This window comes from Magallana gigas, chromosome 5 (assembly GCF_963853765.1).
Source record: "Magallana gigas chromosome 5, xbMagGiga1.1, whole genome shotgun sequence".
Taxonomy (NCBI): Eukaryota; Metazoa; Mollusca; class Bivalvia; order Ostreida; family Ostreidae; genus Magallana; species Magallana gigas.
In genome coordinates this window covers 32,050,113-32,069,943 of record NC_088857.1, presented here as the reverse complement: position 1 = coordinate 32,069,943, position 19,831 = coordinate 32,050,113, and the positions used below count along the sequence as shown (strand labels likewise).

Here is a 19,831-nt window from a genome sequence, read left to right as displayed (position 1 = left end):
CCAACTTTTCAATCTTTCAAGGTAAATTTAGATACAATAATCTTTCCTGCGAGAAAAAGTGGGGGGGGGGGGGGCTGAACCCTCTATCATGCTATGTTTCTAATGGTAAGGTATAAATTTGCAGAAAAAAGTGGGGGGGCTAAGCCCCCCCTAGCCCCCCCCCCCCCCCCGGTTCCGACGCCTATGACATGTATATATTTACATGTGATATAATGTTAATACATGTACTGATATATGTACAGCCGTGTGTGTGTAATATTTAATACAATTTGACCTTTTTTGCTTAGTCGACACTAAATTTAGGATGAATTAAACATAAGTGGTTTTCCAATCAATAACTATATTTAACTATTCAAATTAATGTATATACTCAGTTTTCTTTTAAGAGGCTATTGACTGATGTTATCTTGTTCTTGCTATCCATTAGTTTAATATCTCTTCTAAATAAAAATGTTTATAATCGCATGCAAATGGTATATTTCATTTTAATTTACCATCTCGACTCCAACATGATGATTTCATTATTGCTAGCTCTTTCGTTCGTGCACTGTATAAATGTAAGTGATCCGATTCTATACATTTGTCTAGCTAAAATTAATCATAGTTAGACGAAGCAAAAACAAAATCTATATCAATCGTTTATTTTTTCGCCTTTCATCGCCCAAGTCTCTTTAATTTGTATTTTGATTACAGGGATGTAGAAATGAAGAACCTGAGATACCCCCAGGTAATGAACAGATACAAAACGACAATGGCATGTGGATAGTTTTACATCTACACCGGGAAGTTTCGGATATACATTTTATGGATTATTCGAATTGGGAAATTAATGCTGTAAATGAAGACACCAGAAGCCAGGGGGGCTTTATTTCTTTATACAAAATGCATTCTAATTCGGCGATTTAATGTCCCAAGTTTTGTTTTTCTTCTAGAAACACCACTTTATTATCTATATATTATATATAAATTAATCCCCAGCATGGAGGATATAATCATGACCCATGTGAATTGATTTTTTTTTTTTTGTATTTTGGTTTCTTTGTAGAGGTGGACCCGTGTGACTCTGTGAAGTGTGTCCGGGGGTGGTGCGAGGCCTACTATAACTCCACGACATGTGTCTGCCATGACGGATTCTGGGGATATCTGTGTGAACACGAGGGTAGGTTCCAAATAGTTATAGCCCAAATAGTTATAGCCCAATTGTATGAAGATGGTGTTATTTTCTATTATAATAATTCATGTTAGAATTCAACGTCATAAGAATTTGAAATCTTAATTTTTATCCAAAAGAATTGCAATGGTCCATGAGAAATAAACATGTATGTTGATCGAGCTTTCAACTCAACCATTCTTTATTCTCACATATACATGTACCTATGTTATCAATACGGAAAGCTTTGCTTAATCATTCAAATTTTCATAAAAAAAAAAAGAAATTAGTTTTGTTTAGATATTGTAACCGTGTCTGTGTAATGTCTGACAGGTTCGACGGCTTCCTCCCTGTTTTGGGACTTCCTGCCCCTCCAAGAGGAGGCCTTCCTGACCGGACGTATCAACAGTGAGGAGGAGGCTGTCCACCCCCTCTGTCAGGTCGGCTCGTTCCCCGGCCCCCAGCACAAACGGAGAGCCCGCCGGGTATGATATCTATATAAATATCATGATTTTTCCTTTCTCGAAAAGTCCTATGTCATAATACAGGAGTGCGCATATCATACACCAAAAATCGTTATTTTAGACATATATCAATATTAAAGTAAACTATACAGGCACGTCGTAACAAAACCTATGCGTATATATGAAATGAATATACATTTGTTGTTTTTATTTTAATTTGTATTTTTGTGGTCGTGTGGGTTCTTGTCTCTTATGATATCATAAACAGAAAATCAATTTTCTCGCGTTTCGGAGAAAATTAACCGGGAAAAGTTTACTGCTGCATGTTGAAACGTGTTCGAATGGTTAAGCGAAGTGATACAAGGCGGGGTCGTAGTAAGGCCGCTATAAAGGGTCAGTGTCGTATAACTAGGGTTATTTCAAGCCAGTTTCACACAGTGCATTGGACCGTTCGGACACAGGTTTCCATGGTGTTTCCTGGGCTGTTTAAAAGTCAATTATTGGGATATCAGTGTTATTAAATCAATTTTCTTTTATGCGCGGCATGAATGTTCTTGTAATGTGATTATTAAAGCCAGCTGTCAACCATGCTTGGCTGTGTGGGTCACACGTACCTTAGTTGTCATGTATAAAATATGGTTGAATAAAAAATTCTCAGACGTTTATATTATACTTTATCATTACTTTATTATTATACTAATAACAGAACACGAAACGAGCGGATAATGGTAAGAGGAGATGGACAGATGCGCAAAGCGCTTAGTGGGGCGTCGCTAGGCATCGGGTGAGTGTTGTTCGGACAGGAATACATTTTTTTCAAAATGTTGGACTAGTGGAACAAAACATGAGTTTTTATCCATATATAAATAATAGACATATACACGGATTCTATGTTTTAAATTTTTTAATTGTGAATTACCGTCTATAAAATATTAACGCATATGATATTGTATAAAGTCGATCAATGCATGACAATCCATTTAATTAATGGTATTTTAGCCCAGGTTTGATCTGTACGCCAATTAGACAGTATTCAATTTGTTTGAATAAGTCAATTTTTATTACATGATAAATAGTAAAGTCAGAAACGCTTCAATTATTTGACATCTTACTATATAACGGTTTATGTACAGTAAAATATAATTTCCAGAGTTAACCGTCTTTCCCATAGCTGTTTCTTGTTTCCTGGTAAATGATTTTTTTTTTTGAAATGTTTTATTTATACTTATTTCTTACAGGAACATCCAAATGAGTTGAAGAGAGAGAATAATTCAACTAATGGAAGAAAATATAAAAAAAAATTATATGATGCAGTGATCGAGAATAAATTAAATTAAAAAAAAAATATACTGTGCTTTGTCTTTATTTTCCCTGAAAGCGGCACATGCAAACAGTATAATATGTGTTATATTTTTATAATACATATGGAGTTAACTTTATCACAGAAGCGAGTGATGACGTCAGAAAACATTTCGTCCATATCGGCAGGAAAGAGTCAAAAGAAATTTTAAGTTGACTTAATTTGTTATATAGATTATATATCATCAATTAATAATGATATCCCCAAATACACACGCATGTTCAAACAATCGAACACGTGTACATATAATTCACATTTCAATGATCTTCAAAGGACATACAGTTGAACTTTGATACATGTATCTCCAACACTGATAGCTCGAATACAGTGGATATGTCGAAGTGATTTGTAAACCCCAACCACTTGTTTTTTTTTAATTTTTTACCTTCGAATACTCAGAAATTTTTAAACAGTCCCATCTAGTTCGAGATAATGAAGTATATAAATTTATTTTTAATGCCACAATAAGCAGTTTGGCATTTTTTTTTTTTTTGCGATGTTACCCTTAACATGAATGAACGTATCGCTGAAGTCATACATTTGTTCGCGATTATTTCTTCTATACCTCCGAAAATGAGTTATAGGGGCTTTCGACTCGAAAATTTAAGTGTCTGTATGAAAAACAGAACTGAACGTCATCAATACCAATATCTTACTGGGCTATCTAATTTGACCAAGATTGTAAAAAAAAACCCTCCAAAACACTAACTTTCATAATAATTCATCGTCGTAAGCCACGGGTTTTGTGTCCACTCTATGTCCACAGGAGACACAAAACCCGTGGCTTAATTGCGACGATATCAGTTTGGATTACAAGTCACGTAACAATAAACATCGGGTGAGGGGGAGGGGTTCCTCACTTTTTCTCGTAGCATTTTATTTAATTTTGTTTTAATTTTTTATTTTTGTTTGGCTTGGGACCTATACTCTGTCCCAAGATATTTTGGATTCACATTTGGCTTAATTGTTTAATATTTATAAATACCTCAGGATCCAAACGATGTTCATTCAAAAGTATGAAAAATTTCCAAGATTTCTCAGTCAAAACGCCCCTGCTAGCTTATCAGGTTTCAATACAATGCTAAAAAATGTTATGTCTACGGAGATTTTGCATTGCAGTAAGCCCGGATGATAACGTTGAAATATTGCGCGATGTATTCCGAGTGTATTCCGAATAGAGAAAAGATGTAAACATTCCCCATTATAAATCTCCGTAAGGAATCTGTTTTCGTTCCTGTGAATTTTTCCGAGTGAAAGATGATAATGTGTCAATGAAATTATCTTGGAAAATATCCCTTTCAACTATTTCAATTGCACTTCTTTCACAGGTAAGTGTATTAATTTTTATTAAAAATCGTCCAAACGTGAATCCAAAATATCTTGGGACAGAGTATAGACCTGGGAACGACAGAATTCGCACTTGCTGTTATACATTTAACGAATGCCATACAGAATTCGTTAATTTCGGGGTGGGTCTCTGGTACATTATTCCCCATTATATTATCTAACTGGTGAGTGACCTCTCTTTCATAGGCTTGTTTGGATTCATTTGATATTTTGTGCCATGCTGGAGTTTTGCTAGTAAATAAAGATTGAATGAATGAAAGATGTTTTGGATGAGTCTGCACCCCCCCCCCCCTCCCCTTTAAAAAACGACGCTACGTAAAGGGGGTTGATGCGCTCGTCAAAATAGGATTATTGGGCTCAACCAAACTGCCCTGGCTGTTCACTGAATAATATTTTTGAATTATGATTAATTATTTAAACGAAGACTTAGAGTATGTTGAAAAATACATTGTTGTGGACTATAATCTACTAAATTCCGGAGATTTAAATACCATTCGCACAACTTTAAAATTATATTATATGCAATAATTCCTGTTTGTGGACAAAACCGCGGGAGATATTTCGGCGAGAAATGGGACCGAAACAAACCCCGTCCAAGCAAGGAAACACCCTTTTTTCTTATTTTTCCAAAAGTCCAGCAGCAAACAAGAGTAGTCAACCAAATGTTAATGGATCAGATGTGTTGTCGCAAAAGAAATCGCCCAACAAACAGGAAACCCCAACACCAGTGAAGCAGGCGAAAAAGGAACCAAATGATCAAAGTAATATAATTTTGATAACAATTCTACACCATAAGAAGTAAAAACCACTCGTTTGACAACGATTTGACATGTAGGGCAAACACATATTTCCAGTACGTTGTCAATTATTATGTAATGATTAATGGCTTAATGTTGTCATGGGGGATGGACCAGACCGGGCCACTTACCCTGGTCTCCTGAATTTCTGTTCAGGAGCTGTACCTAATAAATAGTTTAGCCACCCCCCCCCCCCCCAAAAAAAAAAAGATGGATAAAAATTATGGATACCCACAGATGATAGATGAATTAAAGCTAAGTTGAAAAAGTGTTTAATTTAGAAACCTAATTATATTTGTGCATGTTTCAGACTACAAGGAGGGAGACATAGTATGGAGTAAGTTGGCAGGATACCCTTGGTGGCCATCTTTAGTCTGTTTACACCCAACGGAAAACACACACCTAAAACAAGGGAAGAACCCTCAGGTTCATGTACAGTTTTTTGACACACCTCCAACAAGATCATGGATAAAAGCAAAGTAAGAGTATAATAAATGGAGATTTGTTTTTAGACTGGAGGAAAGATGGGAAAGTTTATCAATTGAAATTCACTTTTTGTTTTGATTTTGAGGTTTTTGTATTGCTTGTTTACTCGTGCATTTTCCACTATTGTTATGAATGAACATTGAATGCATGAATTATGCTCAGTGGGTAACAATATACTTTTTTTGTCATTCATGCAATAAAAAGAATGCTATGAGAAGTATCTATATATTTTTACAGGGATGTTATACCCTATAAGGGCTCAGACCATGAGGACTACAAGAAAGGTGGCAAGTGCCACTCTCTCAATCCTAAAGTGAAGAAAGGGACACAGGAGGCAGACAATGCCCTGAAATTGTCATTGGAGGATCGATTAAAGCTAGTGGTGGATCTCCAGCCCTCTAGTGATGAAGAGGAGGAAGAGGAAATGGATGTGGAAGGTATGCAGTGATAAACTGGTATATCATGTTTATAGTGTGGCTTACTGTATTTACATTATAGGTTACTGTGGCTTCATGTGATTACAGTATGGCTTGTAGGTAAGGTAGATATTATATTTGTACATGTACATGTAAATTGTTTACAGTATGGCTTGTAGGTAAGGTAGATAGTGTTTTTGTACTTGTAAATTGCAACAAATGACTCTAGTTTTTAATGTAAAAATGAAGGTTAGACATGAGTAGGTTGTCAGGAATATCTTGTTGACAGATTAAACAGATGGACAGATTTTAAACCATTTTACTATTAATGTTATTAATTCATTAGAATGCTTTCACTAACTTCATACCTGAAAAAAAATGGTTTTATTGATATGTAAAGCTATCAAACCATTTTGCTATCTAGAGGGTGGAGAAAGTGAGGAAAACGAAGCAGACAATAGCAAAGAAAATGAAAATGAAGAGGTATGTCAGTTTTAAGACTTCTCATGAAAGTACAAAATCATTTGAGAGATGCATTTAAGGAAGATAAAGGATACAGGGTGTAACTTTATGTAAAGAAAGATATAAAATGATTGGTAATTGATGTTTTATCATTAAAAGAAAGATAATTGCATGTTCTGAGGCATGACAGTTCTATCTTAGAAACCCAAAGGCAGAACAAGAGGCCGTGCTGCAAAGAGAAGGCGAATAGTCATGGCCAGTGACAGTGGAGAATCAGGTGGGGTAGTGTGATAATGCTAAAAGCAAACTGAACTTTTTTTGTTTTGCAAATGAATATTTCACCTTTATATTCTTTTAAATTATACTCAATTACATTGTTCCTGATTGACATTCCAATTCATTAGATTTAAGAGAATGTCACCATTTATTTGAAAGAGATAGCTATAGATGATTCATTGGAGCATAGACAGATTTAGTGTTAAATATGAATAATGTAGTATGGAGAGAAAAGTATTGGTAACTACAATGTTAAATTTAGTGAATCTTCTGTAAACTTGATTTTGACAAAACAATTACCATTAGTTTTACAACTGCATCATTGAAGAACATGAAAAACTTTTATAAATGTATAGAAGAGGCAGTTTGCCTAATTATTCTTGATTAAATAGTGTATTGAGGTATATCGAAGTTGTTTCTTATCTATTTTAGTAGGTTTTGAAATTAATTGAATTTCTTCATCTTCTTTAGAAGATGAGTTTAAGCCCCACTCAGATGAAGGCTCCTCAGAGGATGAAGTCAGTAGTGGAGTAGATGAAGACAAAATTTCAGAACCAGAAACAGAGTCAGAAATAGATTCCCCAGTCAAGGTTTGAATATTCCTTTCCTATAAAATCAAACTAAACAGCATTTCCTCTTAAAGATTAATATTTTTACAACTGGTGGACTCGTAGTTCTAAGTACTATGAAATCCCTCAAGTAAAAAATCTTACATACACTATCGGTATTTCTTGTTAAAACCATTTCTAAATGTGTAGAAATCAAGAAAAGCTGAGGTACCTTCAAGAAAAAGGAAAAGACCAGAAAAGAATACAAAACCATGGCGACCAAAGAAAAGTGAAACGAAAGAAGACGAGGCTGGGTCTGAGGATGAGGCGTCTACTTCTCCCTCCACAAGCCGCTCTCTTGCCCCCTCTACACCATCTGTTGGGATGAAAACCAAATCTAAACTGGCTTCTTTTGCTGCTGTTGATCTGGTATACATTAATTATGTTTCATGTACATGAACCTATAAATAGAAACTTTGCTATCTAATTTTAATGCATTGATATATGAATATGAAAAGTGTCAGATAAAAATTTCTTGTAATGCAGTTGAGAAATCCTAATCTTAAGTTATTACAGTAAATTGAAAACTAATGTTTTGTTGAACAGGACACAAAACCTGCCAAAGGACCACAGGAGGAAACAAACTATCCATACCTTAAGTTAGAATTCCTTCAGCCAGATAAAATCAAGTAAGTACACTACCAAATTACTGTGCTCACTCAGGTTTGGAAAAAAAATTGTGTATGGTAACAGCTACAGTGTGTACTGAATGTTTGACTGAATGTTACAGGGATATAAAGAAAAAAAGTAAAAATGACCCAGAGTATGATCCCAAAACTTTATATGTACCTGATTCCTTTTTGAAGCAACAGACACCAGTAAGTGTTCAGTAATTTACATTTAAATTTCAATAAAACATTTTAAAAGTTGAATTTCATGTATGTGAATTTCAGTATTATTTCGGAATTGTTGGTTTACCTTATTTTTCACCCAATAAGCAATGCTTGATACACATTGATGAGAAATGCAGATTTTAAAAAATCAAATTTGTATTGTTTTAGGCAATGAGACAGTGGTGGGAATTGAAATCCAAACATTATGATGCTGTCTTATTTTTCAAGGTAATGTGCGGAAATTTCAAAATTTCACCTGAGATAGATGAAATGTGACACTGCTTTCTCCAGAATCTTGTCTATAGATTTTGATACATGTATGATGAAGAACTGTTCATATTGTCTACTTGTATTTTATAGATGGGGAAGTTCTATGAATTGTTCAACATGGATGCTGCTGTTGGAGTGAAGGAACTTGGGCTGATCTACATGAAAGTAAATCATAATTACTGTAAACCTACTATTTTTTTCATATGAGGGAGGATTTTGCAAAAGTTCAAACCTTGTCATCTTGAAAAATTTACTTCCTGAACCAGTGGCCAAAAATTTTAGTGTGTGTTGTTTTCGAAGAAAAAGGCTGGATTGCAAATATAGGTCGCTTTGAAAGATACATGTATTATCAGTAGTAAATAGAGAAATAATGTTGCAAATATATGTTGGTTTACAGTGTTGTAATTGCAGAGTTTCAAAAAATAATATTTTCAATTTCTGCGCCAAGTTTTCTCTGTAAAACTTGATGTGAATGAACTGTAAATAAATGTGTGGCAGAATTTGACTGATATTTTTTTGTCAGGGAGAACAAGCTCACTCAGGTTTTCCAGAAATAGCATACAGTAGATACGCGGACATGCTGATCCAGAAAGGTTACAAGGTCGCCAGGATAGAGCAGACGGAGACCCCAGACATGATGACAGAGAGAGTCAAAAACAGTAAGTACAGCTCCAAGCTCAAGGAACAATTCATAATTAATGCTAATGTTCTTCCAAACAACAAAATAATCATGAAAGCACGAAAGAAATATATGGAATTATTGATATGGGAAGTTCCTGCATATGTGGCTCCTAATGTAGTGTTATATTTGTCAATATATACAGTATCTATGCTTAAAGCTTCCCAAAAGGTCAGTGGTAGATACTAGATTGACAAATAGAAAATGGCGACTATGATGGGATTTTAAGCAGACATTAATAAATTGCAGATGAAATAAATAAATACTGAAAGGACCGTTATTGTGTAGCGAAGTAATAACTTGCTTGGTTCTTTAAGTATTTGAAAACAGATCTTCATAAATAACCATAATAGATGTTATGCTTTTTGTTTTAGTTTCAGGTCTGTACTCTAAATATTGTTAACCTCCGTTACTATGGTTTTGGGTAACCCTCATCAGTTACTATGACAACGAATTGTTTTACAGTGGGAATCCCTGCCACCAAGTTTGACAAAGTCGTCAAAAGAGAGATCTGTAGGATCACCACCAAAGGCACCCAGACATTTAATGTGACAGATGGGGATATAGCTGAGGCAAACAGTAGCTATCTACTGGCTCTCTGTGAAAAGGTGAGATCAGTAAATGCTCAAATCTCAGATGTTGGTTTCTTCATGCTTGAAAAGGGAATACAAGCAGTAGAAATTTAATTTCGGGGTAGGGATACTTTGTCCTGCTTTTCTTGAAATCACAAAGTAAATGGACTACATTATATGACAGATGGTTGAATATACTCTGATTTTCTTGCTTTATTCAGGATGATGGTCAGTTTGGACAGAGCACCTATGGAGTGTGTTTTGTTGACACAACGATAGGAAAATTTCAGGTAATTTTAATATGAATAAAATTGCCAACCAAACACATTGCTTAATATGTAGTGTTGTATGTTTTTGCAGCGTATTTCCCCACACTTTGCATTCACATTAATATGTACATTCATAAAAATTGAAACAGACATTATGGATGCAGATGTGCATGTTTTCCCACAAAAAATCTTGCTCTTTTTTCTTCATAAAAATGAATCTTTCCAACTGGAACCTTTTGTTATAAACTTAAAGTACATATCTGTGTGTACTGTTATAGATGGGGCAGTTCACAGATGACAGGTATTGTTCCAGGTTAAGGACACTGATCGCTCACTTTACACCTGTGCAGGTAAATATCAAGGCGTATAAATCATGACAGATCTATTCATTGAAATGTAATGAAAATTTGACAGCAGTTGTCAGATGGGAATAAAGTAGTCTCTGCATCATTATATATTAAGTACTCCCAAGTTTAACTCTATGTAAATCAATGAAGCTGATATTGTAAATGTTGGTTCTTATCTCGCAGGTATTGATGCCAAGAGGGAGGGTGTCTGAAAAGACATCAAGCCTGATCAACAACAACCTGTCCTCTGTTATAAAGGAGTACCTACGACCAGACACAGAATTCTGGGATAGCAGTAAGACCCTCAAAGTCCTAGCAGAGGAGGAATACTTCAAGTGTGAGGACGAGGTGGTGTGGCCAGAGTGTCTCAAGAAGATGATGTCTGATGGTAGGACCAACTTGAAAGTTTCTGACAGAATACCGTATTTTTCCGACGATTAGTCGGTATTTTTTTCTCTGAAGCAGAGCTCCCGACTTATCGTCTTGTTCGACTTGTCGTAGGCTCGAGGTCAAAAAATTGTTAAAAATAGCATTTAAAATCTTGAGGTCAGAAAATTGTTAAAAATAGCATTAAAAATCTTGGTTTTAATCATCTTGAGTTGGCTGTGTGATTGAAAATTACGTTGTTGAATTCACTGTTCATCTTTAATAATTACCGTATCATTTTCACTCATCTGTTAACACTTAAATACATAATAATAACAACAGTTATTTAAAAATGTTACGTCTTTAATCAATCAAAAGTTTTACCGTTCCGTTTTTATAAACACTTCATCACATGGTTCTATGTATCACTTGTAGGAAGATAACATTGCGCAGTAAAATTGAAACCAAATTTGAATGGAAGAAAATATTGCAGTAGGTCCGGGGGATGTTTTTTAAATTTAATTATTTTATTAGTAAAGAGTTGTGAGTGGAAAGTATAAATCAGAATTATTTTATGGTCAAATTCAATCTTAAAATACGTAATCGGCAATTATCAATACTACTGTTTATACAATAGGCTGACACCGGTTGTGTTAATAATCTTGCCCTAAGGCTGAGATCTTTACGGCAATTTCACTCCCTGTATATATAAGGAGTACCGTTATTAAGTGATTATAGTTCATTGATTAATTATTGTCCAATTCTTTGATTATTGTTAGATAATTTTTTTAGGAAACGTATGTATGTCGTATATCGTCATTATCAAGTCGTACAAATGATCGATCTATTTCGAACAGTGTCTATGTAAAACAAAAGCGTGTAACTGCATTACTGGATACAAAGTAATAAAACAAGTTTCCTCAAATCTTATTAATTGTTAAGCTTTCTGCACTTGAGACCCCCCTTTGAAGTCCGACACGAGACAGGTGCATGCCTATGACACCAGAAATTGTTAAACAAACATTGACCACGCGCCGAGTCAACAGGTGGCTGGTTACGTAATGGCGAATACACTGGCGATAGTCAGAGTGGATAATTATTTTAATGCTTGGGAATAAAATATTACTGACAAAGTAAGTTTAGTTTTGCATAACACGCGATACCGGGAATTGTTTAAAATGCAAGCGACTTTGTAGATGTTGCCGGTATTTGAAAATATGATGAATAAGTATAAAGCGTAATTGTTTAAATGTTAATCATTAATAATAATTGGTAGCAATATCGGGGACATCGTGGCATCATACAATGATAATGTTATGCAGTTTTATACGCCATTTTGAAGTGATAAGATCGACGTAAGGTCTGAATCGACGTATCGTAGGATTTTGTTAAAATTTTGGCTAAAATTGAGCAATTCGACGAGTCGTCCGCTTCGACAAGTCGTCGGGAAAATACGGTACATCAATGTTATAAATATCTAGAATTATATAAGTACAATTCTTTTGTTATATTTACCTTCTCGTCCTTATATTTTGCGGAGTTGAAGATTTTTGTTTGAAAGAATTTCTTTAACTTTATGGATGAATTGTAAGTTCATATATCAGGTAGATAAACATGTAATTAAATAAATTTTTTTATATGAACATGTATGTTTATAGTGATTAGCATTGTTTATTGGTATAGCAAACATTGCAATATACATAATACTAACTTAAAGAAATATAATGTGTTCTGTAGGGGACACTCTATGCCTGAGTGCTGCTGATGAATACAGTCTGGCAGTGTCCTCACTGGGAGCCATGATCTGGTGAGAAAACACAAATTTTCTAACTAAAACCTGTATATACATGTACCTGTTCACCTCATCTCAAGATATATCTTGAAAAGTGGAAGCTCAAAAATTTTACTTCTACTCCATTTACTGTCTTTAATGTACATGAAATAGGATATTATTTCCAGAAAATGACCTGCCTGCTGTATCTGACATATTATGTTTCCAGGTACCTGCAATACAGTTTGATGGACCAGGAGCTCTTGTCCATGAAGAACTTTGAGGAATACATCCCTGTAGACTCAGAAAAAACCACTATTAAAGAAAAGTCTGCTTTCATGAAAAATCAGCACATGGTAGTTATTCCTATTACATCATTGAATATTGCTTTCATTAACACAAAGAATGAAACTCATGCAACATGTCTTACAAGTGAAGGATGGAAAGGATTCGTTTTTCCTGTAACTTTTTGTCTAAAAAATATTTGCTTGTGGGTTTGTGTAAAGAAGTTCAACTTTTACTCATAAAACTGTCAAATTTAATCAAATATTAGGCACTTTGTTGAATGTGGATTTTCTACATTATTTTGATTTGAATTCTATCATAAAAATTCCATGTAACTCAAGATTATGACCCCATAAAAGCAGTACATGATCTTTTCAAGAAGGGGTCTTCAAAGAAGTTTATATGTTTTGTTTAAGGTCATGTTTATCCTTTTAATGTCCAAGTGTATCCACATCTCTGTAGCTGTACTTTGCCTTACAGGTACTATAGATTGTCTACTGTAGATTGTCCTCAAGTGTCTAACATTACACGTTTCAATTGTTCAGGTACTGGATGGACTGACCTTGAGAAACCTTGACGTGGCCGACCTCTACGGGTCACAGGAAGGAACTCTGTTGTCTCGACTGAACCAGTGCGTCACTCCATTTGGTATGTCCAAAGTGTTATGTTACATGCAAACAGTCATTGTAGTCAAACAAGCAAACACCAACAATTTGAGTAAGCCTGCATGTTGACTGTATTGAAGGTAAGCGGTTGTTCAAGCAGTGGTTGTGTGCCCCCCTCTGTAATCCTACCTCCATCAATGATCGACTCAACGCTGTGGAGGATCTGAATGCAGTCCCAGACATCATGGCTGAGGTCATAGATATGATCAGGAAACTTCCTGACTTGGAGCGGATACTCAGCAAGTAAGTGTAAAGACCAGACCCCACTAATTTTTCTCATGTAAATTCTCAGCCTCAAATCTGAGGATTTTACATCAAAATTGTGTTGAGATTTGACTTGAGGAATTTCAAAATGTTGGTGATGACTTGGCCATGAGAACATGGTCCATTTCAGGTTTAGTGGAAGCACAGCGTAGAACAAACTCTAGCAAAACCAAGAAGTTTTTTTTACAATTTGTATTTAGTAGGAGAATATGTAGAGGAGAAATGAATTATTTTATAATTTTATCATGTGATGACATGCATTTACTGTTGTTATAAGATAAATATTTTCTGTAGGTTCCACAGCCTGGGATCTGCGGCTCGTAGTAAAACACACCCAGATAGTAGAGCCATTTTCTTTGATGAAGCAAAATACAGGTAATGTGAAAAACAGAGTAGGGATTTCGAGTGACACATTAAAACTTTGTTATGACACTAGTGTGCATTATTTTTTATTTGTGAATTGTCATTTGAGCACAGATCCACATTAAGTACATTTGACAATTTCTGTAAGAAATTATTTTGTTTATTTCATGCAGTAAATAACAAATGTCTGTGGCCATAAATATATGTGAACAGATGTTGCTTGAGAATTTGGCACTTATTTATTGCAAGAGTTGGTTCTGACTTGAAATATTCTTAACTTTTAATTAAGTTTTTGAAACAATTGGAAAGATATACTAGCATTAAACTTCAAACTTAAAATAAATAGGCTGGGCTGTTTAAACTTTACAATTTATTCATTTAACAATTGTTTCATTTCTTACAGTAAGAAGAAAATAGAGGATTTCTTATCTACAATAGAAGGATTTAAGGTGGTGCAGAAAGTAGCATTGAAGTTCAAGTCTCATGTTGAGAATTTCACGTATGTTATTTTTTTGAGTTGCAGTCTTTCCTAGAATAGAATATTTCATATGTCAGAGGTCAATTTTAAATGTGTGAAAATCAGACATTGTAAAATGATTTGCGTTTGGATATATCATGATATGACGATTTGCAGGTCAAAGCTGCTTAAACAAACTATGGCATTAGACACAGCTGATGATAAAGGGCTATTTCCTGATTTGAAGAAGGAATTGGATTTCTTTGATGTAAGAAATACATACAACAGTTACAAATTTAACTAAAATAATGCACATACATGTACAAAAAAATGATGCAGAAAAACAGACAGGGTTTTATAAAACTGACCAACCTGTAATGTCCAATATGTATATACTTGAAAACATCTTCATCTTTCATCATGAATATACAGTGTAGCGATGTGCAGTTGTAGTAGTGCATGATGAATGATTAACAATTAATCTATCTTATACATGTATTGTGATATATGCAAGATATAAGTACTATTCAAAATGGTACAGATACATTGGATTGTGCATTAATAATTAAGGATATAATCATTTATCATGTTTTTATTTTTGTTTGCAGAATGCTTTCGACCATGCAAAGGCAAAGAAAGATGGGGTCATTCTACCAAACAAAGGTAATTATTGTTAAGAAAGAATTTTAAAAATCAAGTTTAACTCATGAAAATATTTCTACAATATGATGAAAGCTAAGAAACATCAAGAGTTTTTAACTTCACAACATTTCAACATATCTGTTCATGAACATGTTTATGAACTTGCTTTTATAATGATGCCTATTTACATGCAAGTTTATTTCTTCGAAATGCTTTCAACATTTTACATGCAAGAAGAATTCAAACTGATTTTTCCAATAAAGTGTAATGAGCTGCATTGAAGTCTGTGATTAAGTAGCCTGGGTGTTGTAGGAGTGAGTCCAGAGTATGACGGTGCTAAGGCGGATCTGAAGGCGGCGGAGCGGGGACTGGAGGAGTACCTGGACAGACAGAGACAGAGGCTGGGCTGTAGGGTAAGCACAGCTTTGTTTTATTTTCTGTATGAATCCCGTAAATATCAGAATACTGAATACACCTACATTTACCTGGACAGACAGCTGGATAGAGGCTGAGCTAAAGGTATATATTTATATATCATTGTTTTCATGGAGAGGGTTTTTATAGGCAGTGCTGCTTTCCAATCCATTTGTTTTTCATAATATTATTGTTTGAATATGAATATTGTAATAGGGAAATTGACTCTAAATGCATATAATTCTCCAAGTGAAATATGATCCTTTCCCCTTATACATTAATGCATTTGATCACTTATTTGTTGTCTTTACAGAATCTGACTTACTGGGGATCTGGAAAAAATCGCTATCAAATAGAAGTACCAGAGAGTGCACTGAAGAAGGTCCCAGATGAGTACCACCTGATGTCGTCCAAGAAGGGGGCCAAGCGGTACCGTACCACAGACATCGAGGATCAGTTGGTGGATCTAACTGATGCTGAGGAGCGTAAAGACGCTGCCCTCAAGGACACAATGAGGAGACTCTTCTACAGCTTTGATGAAAGGTATATGGAATGATAAGTACATGTACTTAAAAATAGCGAAGATTGCCTAAGATATAATTACTTGTTTTGTACAAATTGTGTCCTCAGTGTAAAGTACGGTATTCCAAAGAACTGTAATTGAAGAGAGATTTATGTGCCCTATAATGAAAAAATAGTTCAAAGAATCAATGTAGATTAAGTAAATACAACTGACTGTCTTTGATTTACAACAGATACAAGACCTGGGATACAGCCATCCAGTGTCTGTCAGTGTTGGACGTTCTGATGTCCCTGGCTAAATATGTGGGGGCAGCTGACGGTGTGACCTGTAGACCAGAGATCATCGAACCCAGCTCAGACACAGAGGTCAGTATTTGTCACCGCATTACATCTTATCTATAGATATCTTACTACTGGTAGTAATCTCTATGAAGCTGCAGAGTGTCAGAGATTTGTTGTTCAGAATAGACTCTGATTGTTAGAAAATTAGTTTATGAGTGGTGAAAGCATTAGATTTTTGATACAACTAAAAATATTCTCTAAATTAGAAAAGCATGAATTTCAATTGGAAAAATTGATCAGAGATTGAAATGCTGGCTTAAATGAAGGTTCAATGCATGCATTGCAAGTTACTCATGTATATGATGAACTGTTAAGCATGTATGATAGTGCTAGCTTATCGTTCTGTTCACTATTATCTTTATTTACAGCCTTTTGTTGAGATACGAGAGGCAAGACATCCTTGTGTCACCAGGACTTTTGGAGGAGGAGACTTTATCCCTAATGACACTGTCATCGGCATTCCAGATGTAAGTCAACATCAAATCTAGACTCCATTGATAACAATCAGCAGATACATTGTATATATTGCACCTTACGCAACACACAATAAATATTTTCTTTCATTTCTGCAATTCCATTGTTGGACTTCTTTCAAATTTAGGAGTTAGACATGGAGGAGGGAGATGAACAGAACAGCAGCAGTAAGATCGTCCTGGTAACTGGTCCTAACATGGGAGGTAAATCTACTCTCATGAGGCAGGTTGGACTAATCACCGTTATGGCTCAAATGGGATGTTACGTACCTGCTGAAAAATGTCGACTCACTCCTGTGGACAGAGTGTTTACAAGACTTGGAGCCAGTGACAGAATAATGTCAGGTAATCCTTGTTTTCATTCTTGTACAGCTCATAGCACAGTAATTTTAAAATTGAATTAAAAGTTATCATTGAACAGCTCTTAGCACAGTAATTAATTTAATTAAAAGTATAAAATCATAACTGTTTTTTCCCCACAGGTGAAAGCACTTTTTATGTGGAGTTAAGCGAGACAGCAGCTATCTTACAACATGCTACCAAACATTCACTTGTTCTGATTGATGAATTGGGTAAGATTTTTTATACATCTATTTTAATATATGCTTTAATGATTGAAAGAATATTTAATAAAAATTGTTGGTATCCATGCATGAATAGTTATTACATGACAAGTTAAAAAAGATTATAGCATAATTGCAATACAAGGTTAAGAAATTGATAAAAACATGGTGCTTAAAGTCAAGATTTTAAAGATTTATATTTTTTATACTACATTTAAATAATTCATATGAAATAATCCTTTGACAGAGTTTAAAAGATTATCCATCGACAAGGTTTCAGTAACTAATAGAACAATCACAGGACCTGATTGAGCCCCTCTGTATTAATGTTACCAATGTTTTGATTGTGACAGGTCGGGGTACAGCCACCTATGACGGGACGGCCATTGCGTGCGCGGTGGTGAGGGAGCTGTCGGATAGCCTGTGTTGTAGGACGCTGTTCTCCACACACTATCACTCCCTGGTGGAGGAGTTCTCCCACGACCCAAACATCAGACTGGGACACATGGTAAGACTCTCAGTCACTCAAATTACTGTTTATTTATTATTTTGGGTGATTCTGCAAAAACACACACAATATCTGATACAATATCGGCTTTGCAATTTTTTGCGATATCAAAATGTTCATGAAAAAAGATGATTGCAAAATAAAACAATAAGGAGCTCTCTCAAGTCACATATACAATTTACTTGCACAGTAAAATTTGTATGTGTAAAGTAGCAAGGTGATGTTGTCATCCTTGTACATGATTATTGTGGACTATTTCAGTCCTGCATGGTGGAGAATGAGGGAGATCCAGCAGAGGAAACCATCACCTTTCTCTACAAGTTTGCTAGAGGAGCATGTCCTAAGAGCTACGGTTTTAATGTGGCACGACTAGCCAATATTCCAGACGAGGTATGTGTAAATAATTTTATTGAAATACATATGAATTGTATTCGACATTGCCAATATTGATAGTCTTTGAAATGTGTATCATACTGTATTTATTATGGTCATAAATTATAATGGATTTACATTTTCAAAGATATGAACTGTGGTTTTTATTACAATTTATACAAAGATATTTTCGCAAATTATAGGTTGTTAAACTTGCCAAAGAGAAAGCCAAGGAATTTGAATTTGATGTAGAAAGAAAGAAATTATTCAGGTAATTATTTCAGATAATTACAGTGTATATGTACTAACATGTTTTACATTTATTAATCAAAACAGGAAAAAAGCTTATAAATTGACACATGTACGAAACAAGAAAAAACAGGCTTTTTGATTTATTCCTGTGTGTTTTTTCTTAAAATAAGAACAAAATGGTGAAAACTGTAGATGATATTTGTATGTTATGAATTTCTTTTTTTCATCATTAGTGAAAAGTCAAACTACAATATGTAAACATTTTGGCAAATCCAAACTAATTTGATTTAACTGGTTTTTCTGTGGTTTCATGACCATTTGTTGGAATACCAATTTAAGTGAATTTCCTTGTTCAGTTGATCCACAAAATCAAATTTTCATCAAATTAAGACTTGATAGGAGATTTGTCCTTGAATTACATATTCTCGAAACAGTGAAGTTTTCTTTATTACTCCACAACAATTAATACTTTGATATTAATTAAACCACGGTATTATTTTATGACTTTGTAGATTTGTTTTTTACAGATCTTAGTCTAAATTATATCAAAAGCATTTAACAAATCTAGACACTCCAATTAATCTCATATATTTTTATTTGCATACTTCAAGGTCCTTATGGAATGATGACTCGGTGGAGAACATTAAGAAAACACAGCAGCTTATTCCAGATGAGGCCTAGAGAGAAATGACCAGTGCAAAAATTGTTTTAGTGCTCAAAACTTTTCAACTGTGGACAATAACCTCACGACCGATGCCCCTAGTGCACATGATAAAAGGTTGCTTGATTGACAGTATTATACATGTTCATGTATTGGATTTTTGACCTTGCATTCTTGCATGTGAACAAGTGTCAGGATTGATTGAATGGAACAAAAACAATCCCTATTTCATTATATATGTTCTCTTCAAAAAATTCATTTATCATCATTTCAACAAATGTATATTTTGTTTAATGCAATCAAATTTTGTTTTTATTTTAGATACAAATTTCCAGATTTTTATAGAAATAAAACAAACACGAAGCAATGAATGTTTTATGTGTTATGTCCTCCACAATAAATTCTTTTAATTCGTAAAGGATGATATCCTGCAATACATGAAAACAGCCCTTTTTTGAACAATGAATTATAGAAAATCTTCAAAGCTTTTGATAACTTCTAAAACAAGAGTGAACTAATGAGACACATGGCAATAATATGTAGAAAATCTTTAATTTGATTCCTTTGCCAATTTT

General features: G+C 34.5%; 2 protein-coding genes across 2 annotated transcripts; both read left to right on the top strand.

The window, feature by feature from the left end:
• The first annotated feature begins 436 nt into the window (after positions 1 to 436).
• LOC105344643 (uncharacterized) lies at positions 437 to 2,963 on the top strand. The gene is made up of 6 exons (XM_011452464.3): positions 437 to 557; positions 694 to 727; positions 1,046 to 1,159; positions 1,484 to 1,635; positions 2,321 to 2,398; positions 2,853 to 2,963. Exons 1-5 carry the CDS (start codon positions 465 to 467, stop codon positions 2,375 to 2,377), a joined length of 450 nt encoding a protein of 149 aa, XP_011450766.3. The 5' UTR covers positions 437 to 464; the 3' UTR covers positions 2,378 to 2,398; positions 2,853 to 2,963.
• Positions 2,964 to 4,841: 1,878 nt separating this feature from the next.
• On the top strand, positions 4,842 to 19,572 carry LOC105344641 (DNA mismatch repair protein Msh6). Its single transcript, XM_011452463.4, has 34 exons — positions 4,842 to 5,082; positions 5,429 to 5,597; positions 5,842 to 6,041; positions 6,445 to 6,503; positions 6,684 to 6,759; positions 7,230 to 7,348; positions 7,517 to 7,735; positions 7,913 to 7,995; positions 8,097 to 8,184; positions 8,368 to 8,427; positions 8,560 to 8,634; positions 8,993 to 9,128; positions 9,614 to 9,756; positions 9,942 to 10,010; positions 10,268 to 10,339; positions 10,520 to 10,724; positions 12,440 to 12,509; positions 12,703 to 12,829; positions 13,304 to 13,406; positions 13,504 to 13,666; positions 13,982 to 14,062; positions 14,454 to 14,549; positions 14,685 to 14,775; positions 15,116 to 15,170; positions 15,462 to 15,562; positions 15,877 to 16,106; positions 16,319 to 16,451; positions 16,796 to 16,894; positions 17,029 to 17,245; positions 17,383 to 17,472; positions 17,817 to 17,971; positions 18,233 to 18,361; positions 18,547 to 18,614; positions 19,207 to 19,572. Exons 1-34 carry the CDS (start codon positions 4,893 to 4,895, stop codon positions 19,274 to 19,276), a joined length of 4,041 nt encoding a protein of 1,346 aa, XP_011450765.3. The 5' UTR covers positions 4,842 to 4,892; the 3' UTR covers positions 19,277 to 19,572.
• Positions 19,573 to 19,831: the final 259 nt, after the last annotated feature.